This window comes from Notothenia rossii (assembly GCF_949606895.1).
Source record: "Notothenia rossii genome assembly, chromosome: 9".
NCBI lineage: Eukaryota > Metazoa > Chordata > Actinopteri > Perciformes > Nototheniidae > Notothenia > Notothenia rossii.
This window is the reverse complement of record NC_136907.1, coordinates 78,944,015-78,953,489: the sequence shown is the minus strand read 5'-3', so window position 1 is coordinate 78,953,489 and position 9,475 is coordinate 78,944,015. Positions and strand designations below refer to the sequence as shown.

General features: G+C 41.7%; 1 protein-coding gene across 1 annotated transcript; it reads left to right on the top strand.

The window, feature by feature from the left end:
• Window positions 1–5,030: 5,030 nt before the first annotated feature.
• LOC307019980 (uncharacterized protein) lies at window positions 5,031–6,263 on the top strand (the record flags this gene model as incomplete). The annotated part of the gene is made up of 4 exons (XM_079651074.1): window positions 5,031–5,156; window positions 5,487–5,613; window positions 5,873–5,953; window positions 6,184–6,263. The coding sequence occupies exons 1-4, from the start codon at window positions 5,055–5,057 to the stop codon at window positions 6,261–6,263; spliced, it is 390 nt and encodes a 129-aa protein (XP_079507200.1). The 5' UTR covers window positions 5,031–5,054.
• Between the last annotated feature and the right edge of the window lie 3,212 nt (window positions 6,264–9,475).

Below are 9,475 nucleotides of genomic sequence, written 5' to 3'. Positions count from 1 at the left end.
GATTGATTATCTCCAGCTCCAACTCTGAAGCACTGAGACTGAAAAGGCTGGCCAGTTGCTCAGACATGTCAGTAACATCCACGATGTTGAATGGGTTAGCAAGGAAACTTGCACAGGGCTCAAGCTGTTTAAAGTCAAGAAACCTGTCCTCAAATTCCTGCCCAAGCTTAGTTAAGCAGTCAAAGTACTTTGATAAGTCAAGAAAGCCAGCAGCAGCTTTATTCTCCTGCAGTACTTTTTGAACAGAGGGGAAATGATGCAATTTATTTCCCTTTACTTGCTGGAGATATAGACACAGATTTGCTTTAAAGGCCTTTGCAGCACTAATCATGTCACATACTGTTTTGCCATTGCCTTGTAGCTGGAGGTTAAGCTGGTTTAATTTTCCTGTCAGATCAGTCAAAAAGGCCAGGTCAAGTACCCAACCAGCATCAGATAAGATGGAGGTGTCCTCCCCCCTCTCTTCCATGAAGAGCTTTACCTCATTCAGCAAGGAGAGGAAGCGCTGTAGGATTTCCCCTCTACTCAACCACCTCACCTCAGCATGGAGAAGGAGATCTCCATATTCAGCTGACAGTTCCTCAAGAAAAACTTTGAAGCTCCTGTGTTGCTTTGCCTTCGCTCGGATAGAGTTTATTATTTGTATCACAGGTTTCATGACGTGATTGAAGTCCATAACTTTGGCACAAAGTGCTTCTTGGTGAATGATGCAATGGTAACTCAGGAAACGTGGGAAATATGGATCTGACTTACAATTTGCGATAAAACCGTTGTGGCGACCTCTCATAGCCGGGGCTCCATCAGTTGTTATGGATACAAGCTTCTCCATTTGCACGCCTTTATTTATGAAATAATTCTTAATAGAATTATACACGTCCACACCTCTTGTTGTTGTTTTGAGTGGAAGCAGTGTCAGAAATTCCTCTTTCGCCGTAAAATCCTCAAACACCATCCGGATGAACACAGACAGCTGAGCTGTGTCGCTCGCATCCACCGACTCGTCGCACTGTATGGAGAACCACTTGCACCTGACCATGTCCCGCTCCAACTGTCCCATGGCATCCACTGACAGCGCCGACACTCTCCTCGCCACAGTGTTGTTTCCCAGTTGCACATCGTCAATGGCAGACATTATCTCCGACTTGCTCTTGTGGTCTCTGAACAAAGTCTCTGCCATAACAGACATCGCTCCCTTAAGAACACCGCCATCAGTGAAAGCATTTTTGTTCTTTGCCAAATACTGAGCGACTCGGAACGATGCTTCTGTAGCTAGGCTAGCTTTCTTGGCAGGCTTCGTGAACAATGACTGCTGCCTTTGTAGCGTAGCTTTTAATTGTTGTACCTTCTCAACGCGAAGGCAACTGCCGGCGGGATACTCCTTTGAAAAGTTTTCGTGAAGTTTTGTGAAGTGCCGCTCGACATTTCCCTTCTTCCCCAGCGCAACACTCGAGCCACAAATTAAACACACACACTTGTCTTTGATGCTCGTAAATAAAAATTCATGTTCCCACTCGTCATGAAAGTAGTATATTTTAGATTTCTTCTTTGACGGACCTTCCTCAGTTGTCATGACTGCATCTTACATCTCTTTTTCTCTATCTTTCTTACTCTCAAAATATACTACATAAATAAATATGTCTCAACATGTCAACTGCACTTTAGCGCCCTCTGGTGAGCTACTCGGAAAACCTCCGCGAGCTACTGGTAGCTCGCGATCGACGTGTTGGCAACCCCTGCTTTATACACAGAGTTCACTTCTGAGCGAGCTAGACAGTGAGTTGGCAGTATTCCATTGGTCGGTTTCCTTTCTGGGCGGGATCCCAGGTAGTAAGTCAGTTTGTTGATTCCATCGTTTGCTTCACAGTGTATGTTTGTGTGTGTGTGTTTCTGTCCCTCTGCCCTCAGGCAGATCCCCCAATCAATGATTTGGAGTCATGACAGAGGACTCTTTGACAGGACACATACTCATTCCCCCTAAACATCTTCAGCACACAAACATCCTATCATATATCTTTAACAGAAGTTAATTGTTCTTATCGCTTAATGGCTTCCCTGAACTTCCCTTCACCCCAAAGTCAGTTTACTAGGAATTAATACATTTTATTGATAAGCTCAAAAGGACCTTTATCTCATTTACTGCTGGGTGACCCAAGTCTCCAGGCCTGCAGGATGTGTAGGAGATAAACATTAATTCTACAAGACTTTAACTACATTATCTGAAAATGTATCTGGGACTTCCCCTGTTAATTGCAAGGACTATTGATAATTAACAGAGAGACCCTAGGGGCCTCTTCTTGGTATCTGCTAGTCAGAAGTCACTCAATGCAGAAATCACAAGTTTAACACATATTCTATATAAGGTGACATTAAAATGAATATACCAGATTGAACTTTCCTGCCATAACACGTTACTTTAATACTTCAAATAACTCAAATAATACTTCAGCTCTTATAAACAAACATGTCAACAATCAAACCGGAGTAGTGCTCCAGTGCTGCCATACTGCCCGCCCAGCAGAACCTTCTCAGATGAAGTTAACAAGGGAGTTGGTTTAAAAAAAATATTCTGGAAGATCCACCCCTCGCCGACAGCGCTGGTCTGTAAAATACAAATACTTCCCTCTCCACTCACAAAGGAGTTCATATACTGCAGATTTAAAATCAAAAGGTTTGGCTTGTAAGTGGTTCCCTCTATGGCAGAGTTGGACTATAACATGATATATGTGCAATGATGATTATATATATTTAAATGAAAATGTTACAATCAACAGCATGAATACAGTTTATCAACCCATTCACACCTCATTCATGCAGAGCAGCATCACTTGCTCTAGGGAAGCTTACACTCACACACACACACACACACACACACACACACACACACACACACACACACACACACACACACACACACACACACACACACACACACACACACACACACTCACACCATTGGCAATCAGGAGCAACTCAGCGTTCAGTATCTTACCAGAGGAGTCGTCGACATGTTGACTGTTCGGGCTGGGCTCGAACAGTCACAACATCCTGTTTGAAAGACGACCGCACTCCCAAGCAGCCAAAGTCGCAGGAACACTTTTCAAAAGCAAACAAGACACGTGAAACACAAAAAACATTATCATGACAGACCAACCCAGTCTCACGGCATTTCGTGTTCACCAACACGATTTTCCCCTTTTTTTCGTGTCGCACAGCACGATTTTAAAAGCAATGTATTTCTATTGGTAGTCTTTCCCTTTTTTTTTCGTGTTGCACAGCACGATTTTAAAAGCAATGTATTTCTGTTGGTAGTCTCACAGCATTACGTGTTATAGGAAGACCGGAAGCCGTGTGGTTCATAAAAACATGTTCTTACTCACTATCAAGCCACGATTATTGCTTTTATTTAAAATCGTATCATTTCGGACTTTTGTTGCCGTCTCTGAGGAAAATAAATGGGGCTCATTTTTCCTTCTAATTTGTTATTCTTTTCAAAATAACACACTGTTATTTAGTCAACAATAACACACAATTATCCTTGTTTTTATTTATTTGTTTAATTCTATAATCTCGGGCTTTTTTGCCGTCCTTCAGGAACTGAATTTCAAGATAAAAATAACAGGAAACAGACGTAGGCCTATAAGGGACATTTCGAGCATCATCGAGTTTAGGATGGCCGAAGACACTACACTACCCATAATCCCCAATCAAAATGAACCGATTAAACATCTCTCTGACACAGTTTAAACGCATTTCAAGTGGAAGAATTGTTCGTGTCTCCTCTTCGTGTCTCGGGAAGCTGGAAGCTGTATTATTTAAAAAACATTAAAATAATTTTCTTTTTTTTTTAACCATAACGGGTACTTTACACAACATTGAGTCAAACTTATCCTTGTTTTAATCCTTGTTTTATTTATGTTAAATTGTTGTTGTCGGTTAATTTTCCATTTTATTTATTTTGGTTTAAGATATCATTATTATATATATATATATATATATATATATATATATATATATATATACTTTTTTGTTTTTGTCCTTAGGCTACTTAGGTTATTAAAGAGTTATTGTGTCAAAATATAGGAAATGTATTAATATTTTATTGTATAATTGGTACAGGAAATTACATCATTCAGAGCACCACCTATTGGCCAAAGACGCTGCCACCGGCATTGCGATCCATCCTCTGACAAAGTAAGTTGGGTCACTAAAGTCTGATACATGTTTTGCTTAGATTTAATAATTGGGGATTTTTTTTAAACCTTTACTCGCATGGTTCATCATACATACTGAACTGTTCTAAGTCTGAGAAATGCTTTCGCCATAATCAGCAAAGCAACATTAATGTGAAATTATTCTTGCGGGCGGCTAGCTAGCTAGCTCATGTTCAACATAAGCTTAAACTAGTTTAGCTACATTTATATCAGCTCATAAGTGGTGTGTGAAAAATATTTGTCTTAATTACGGCTACATACGTCGGTGTTAAAGTGTGAGTTATACGTTATCTTAATCGCTTTTGTTTTACACATGACAGTACTAACGCTGGCCGACATTTTAATATATGTTTGGGGGGGAGGGGCATAGTCCACGTCCATGTGCTTGTTACGCGTATGAAACAGGAAACACGTAAATGAACTTAGTCTGTCTAAAGTAGTTAAACCGTCACAATGTGCATTTAAAAAAGCTAGTTTCACTACATAATTCACTTTTTCTGTTCTCTCCTGCAGCTCCTGTACCCACACCACAAACCCATACACTGATCTACACCATCATAAAACCAACGGCACTTTTAAGAGCCAAACTCAACCTATCTCTCTCTCTATCTACCTACCTTTCTTATAGTTATTGTCTCTATCTTTTTCTATCATTCATTATCTATTTCTTCATCTATCCATCTCAATCTTACAACCTGTCTCTCTATCTCTGTTTGTCTCATACAGCAGCTGTTGCATATCTGTTGTGTCTGTCTGGCCGGCTGGCTGGCTGGCTGGCTGGCTGTCTGGCTGTCTGGCTGTCTGGCCGGCTGGCTGTCTGGCTGTCTGGCTGGCTGTGTTGCAATGGCAACAAAACACAACCCAGACCCCAATAATCCCAAATCCAAAGAAGGGAAACGCATGGCTCTTGAGCTGAAGCATGAACACATGCTAGCTGAAGCTAAGGTTGGTGTTTTAACCCATATGACCTCATTCATTTCCCACTTGAATTTGGCACTATCTGTTATCCAAAAAATGCTGAACAGGCCAAGAGTAACTGGATTTTGGATCAATGTATAGGGCCTTTGCAAAACGGTTCATCATTACAACATGGGGGGCGGAGGCTTACTAAATAAAGCTTGTTCAACTTGTTTTACTTCATTAGTTGTATATGGTAGGAAAAACTTGAAGCAAAAATGTTCTTCAAGTGAATGAATTTACTTTTATTTGTCCACTGTCATATGGTATCAGTTTATCAGCAACATCAACCTTACATGAGTTGTTACTTGGTCACAGAAAGCAGCTGAGGAGAGGAAACGGGCACGCTCTGTAGGAGATACTTTACAGTCCCCTAAAAGGGGCTGTGTAGGACGTGGCAAGCCAAGAGGGAGGCGTGGAGGGCGACGCCAAGGCTCAGCTACAGGTTGAAATCCCAATTATTTTACATTTTTATGAATTTACTAAGTAAATGGTTGGAAAATCGAATTAAAACACAGTAATTGCTTGTTAAGGGTCTACAATAATTCCAATATATAAACGCATAGTGACACTACAGTCGGAGACATTCCCACTGTGGTGTCATAAGGACTATGCTTTATTTAATTTCACAAGCTTTTAAACAATAGGTAGATAATACAAATCATCAGTTATCTGTTGTTAACCCTCTGTGTGATGTTTTACAGTCACATCCCCCCCGACTGAGGGCTTCCAGTCTTCCAGTGTGGAGGTTCTGCGTACTGAACCTTCAGCACAACACGAATTTGGTAAATCACAAAAATGGCTTTAAGTTTAAAACTAAAATAAATTTTTAAATAAATTGTGTTAGTGAGAGAAAATAACCTTATACACAACTGACAGTTCAGGACTCGAACGAGGAATGGAATTCAGTAAAGATATTGGCCAGTTCCATACTGAGCAAAGAAATGATCCTTGATTTTTAGTGTTCATCTTAAATATAGTCATTTACAGTTAAAGTTTCCCATTCTGTTCACAGAAAAGAATATGGAGAGACTCTCTGACATTCTTTCCTCATGTCCTCCTCCTGAGCTTCAAAGAAGCTCTGCCTCATCCTGATCTTTTCGGCAGCAGAAAGCCTCAGAGCGCTGGAAAGAAGCGAGACCACACCACCTACAATGCCTTCTAGAAAAAGCGGCTATTGGTCATCCCCTGTGTGGCCTCTGCCACGAGCCGGCTGTTATTAGGTGAGATAACATTTACCTTTATTTAAATTACTTTACCTAATTGTAATTTTTCAGTATTAATTCTCAGTGCCCTGCTATTTCAGCTAACATGCATGACTTTTGGGATGTTAGAAAACTGGATACCTAGAGACCCACATGAAAATGAAAGTAATTCTAGGATATTAGAATAATTTTGTATTTCCTCCCAAGGTGTAGAGAGTGTCTCCCCGAGGAGTGGTTCTGTGGAGATTGTGATGTACTTCATCACAAGAACCAGCCACTCCACAACAGGGACAGTTTAATGAATGTTTTTTTTAAACCACTTAGTCCAACAACGTGTGTTGTTAGAGTGGAAGGTGGATATGACACCCATGACCAAGGTATGCTCTCTCAAACTTGCATTTTGATGTTCACATGTCTCTTCGGCCAGCATATAATGGTAATTAGTGCTTTTCTTTTTTTTTTTACAGCAGCAGGGTACTGTTTTTGATCACCCCGACTACTCTGGCTCAGCTGCAAATTGTCTGCTAAATTTGCAAAAGGGGACTCGAACCGTTGCAGATTACTCTATTGAGTTTCGCACACTGGCGGCAGAGGCCCGATGGGACGAGGCGGCTTTAAGGGCAGTGTTTGTTAGGGGATTGAAGGATCAACTGAAGGATGAGCTGGCTGCACGAGATGAGCCTGCCGACCTCCAATCCTTAATCTCCTTGGTGTCTCGTCTCGACAGCCGGCTATGGGGACGCCGTGCGGAGTGAACCCTGCGTTCTCCTTTTTCTTTGCCTAGTAAGTTAAACAACTCACCCAATTATGCTCCCTCTGTATCCAGACCGTCTGGCTTCACCTTGCCACCTCGCGTGCCCACCTTTGCTAAGGAGGAAGCGATACAGTTGGGACGTGCCAGACTATCTCCTGAGGAGAGCCTTCGACATCTGAGGTCTGGAGAGTGCCTGTAATGTGGCAAGTCACAGTTTGTCGATGCGGCAATAACCTTTAGTTGGATTACTTCATTCTGCTTGTCTCTGAATGTATGAAGTTGCAGCATCTTGACCTGGGGTTTTCCATGCTAACTGTTGGGGAATATTTAGCATAGGTATCTAACCTTTAACCCAGTCCATCACTTTCTCCTTTCACTCTCTCCTTCACCATGGCATAGGTCTACGGCCTTGGGGTATTGCTGCTATCGCTTAAGGAGGGGCAGCTCTGGATCCTTGTTGTTCATGACAGAGCACAAGCTGACCTGAGATAGTTTATTCTTTGTGGATATCTGGGAGTCGTTCTTATCGGGTGCGTAGTCCCACTGGCGTACATTCTTTGCCCATGTCTTGTCAGTTCTCCGGCCGTAACTTCATAATAAACTATCAGTGTTTGCCATCAAGCTCCAGCTCTCCCAGTGTCTCTCTGAGTTTCGACCCCATTGCTCCAGAAGTTTCCATCACACTAACGAGCGGTGTGCTCTCTCCAGTTTAATGCACCCCGCTTTGTTAGTCAAGCAGAGGATGCGAGGCAGCCACGATTGAAATAAATCCATTGGTTGCCCCGTCTCTGTGCCTTCAGACAAGCCAACGACCCGAATATTCAGACGCCTGCTGTAGTTTTCAGCCAAATCGAAGCTCTCCGTTAGAGTGCTGACCTTCTTCTGAAGTTCGCCAATCCCAGGTTCTTGTGGCAGAGTTTTTGGCAGAGTTTGTGGCAGAGGACACCAAACCAAGAGTTTGTGGCAGTTTTCTACCGCCTGATCCTGGTCTCAGCTTCATCTAGCCGGCTGCTAGCAGACTGGAGCTCCGCAGAATGCTTATTAATAGACTTGATCAGAGAGCTGAGTTTTCATCAATTACTTTTATAATATTAGCAGTCATCAAGTTTAGGGCTTTAGCGAGGGCTGAGTTAGTATTTGTTTATTTATCCAAAATCATTCGACATGGCAGGAGTAGGTGAGGCTTCCAAACTTCCTAACGTTATCAGCATTGGGTTTTTCTAACTCTCAAACACAGAGTTGATACTGTCTATTAATCCGTAATGTTTCAGTAAAAGCATTGGTTGTAATATATTACGGTGTTATACTAATGTCATATACTATTGTAGGACATATCAGCTCCCTTAACTCCTGCATGGTCTTAACCTTACTTACCATATTTAAATACCTTGAACCACTTGCAAGAAGTTTTAGTTTTGGTTATGTGGTTTACTGGTTTTGAGTTCTTCTAAATCATCTTTAAATGTAAATCATACAGTACCCTTCATTTAGAGGTTTACTCCCTCCAAAATAGAATGGAAAAAAAGACGTTTCTCCAGATAGCACAGCTTTCTTTTGACAGTTTCTTGTAATTCCTGCTGCAGCCTTCAATGGGGTTGAACCACTGTGTGGTCTTTCAATCAATGGAATGCATTGTTTCACTAAAATATACAAAATGTTTTATTGTGCCAGCCTGTTACAGTTTCTGGAACATTTTCAATTCCCCTGCTTTGATTTATCACCCTGTGTACTGACATATTCCGGAAGGTACTTCCTTGTGATGTGTTCAAAGGAGATGAAACAATTGTGGTTGAACAAGTTTACAGTAGATGCCACTGAGCTGTGTTCGAAACTGTTAAAAAGAGTTTTTAAGAGTGCGCTTAAGACCTTCCTTTTTTATAAAGCGTATATTGATAAAATAAAATAATCTAATAAGAGTGCATTGACGAAGATACGTTGTGCCTCTTCACCTATACATTTTAGTTCTTACTCTTTCACTTAAATCCTAAAAATGTAGATCTTATATTTAAAACTTTATCCAAACCTTTCCCCTCTCTGACCTCTCAAGGTTCTATTAGAGGGTAACAGGTTGCAGAGAAGGCCTAGCCCGGCCGGGGAGTGTGGAACGTAGTCACTGACCCACTCCTACCTCTTCCAGTGGGGGACCTTTCTCCCTGTGTGTGCCTCTCCACCTCTGTTTCCTACTTCTTACTTGCTACCCTTTTCCCTCAACCTATCCTAAGGGAGTGCATGTATGGAGACACATTAGTTTAGCTGCTATAGGTTTGGACTGTTGGGGGGGGCAGCTTACTCCGTCTTTCTGGCTGTTTGTACCTTTGTACTCTCATGTTCCGATTAACCCAGCTTCC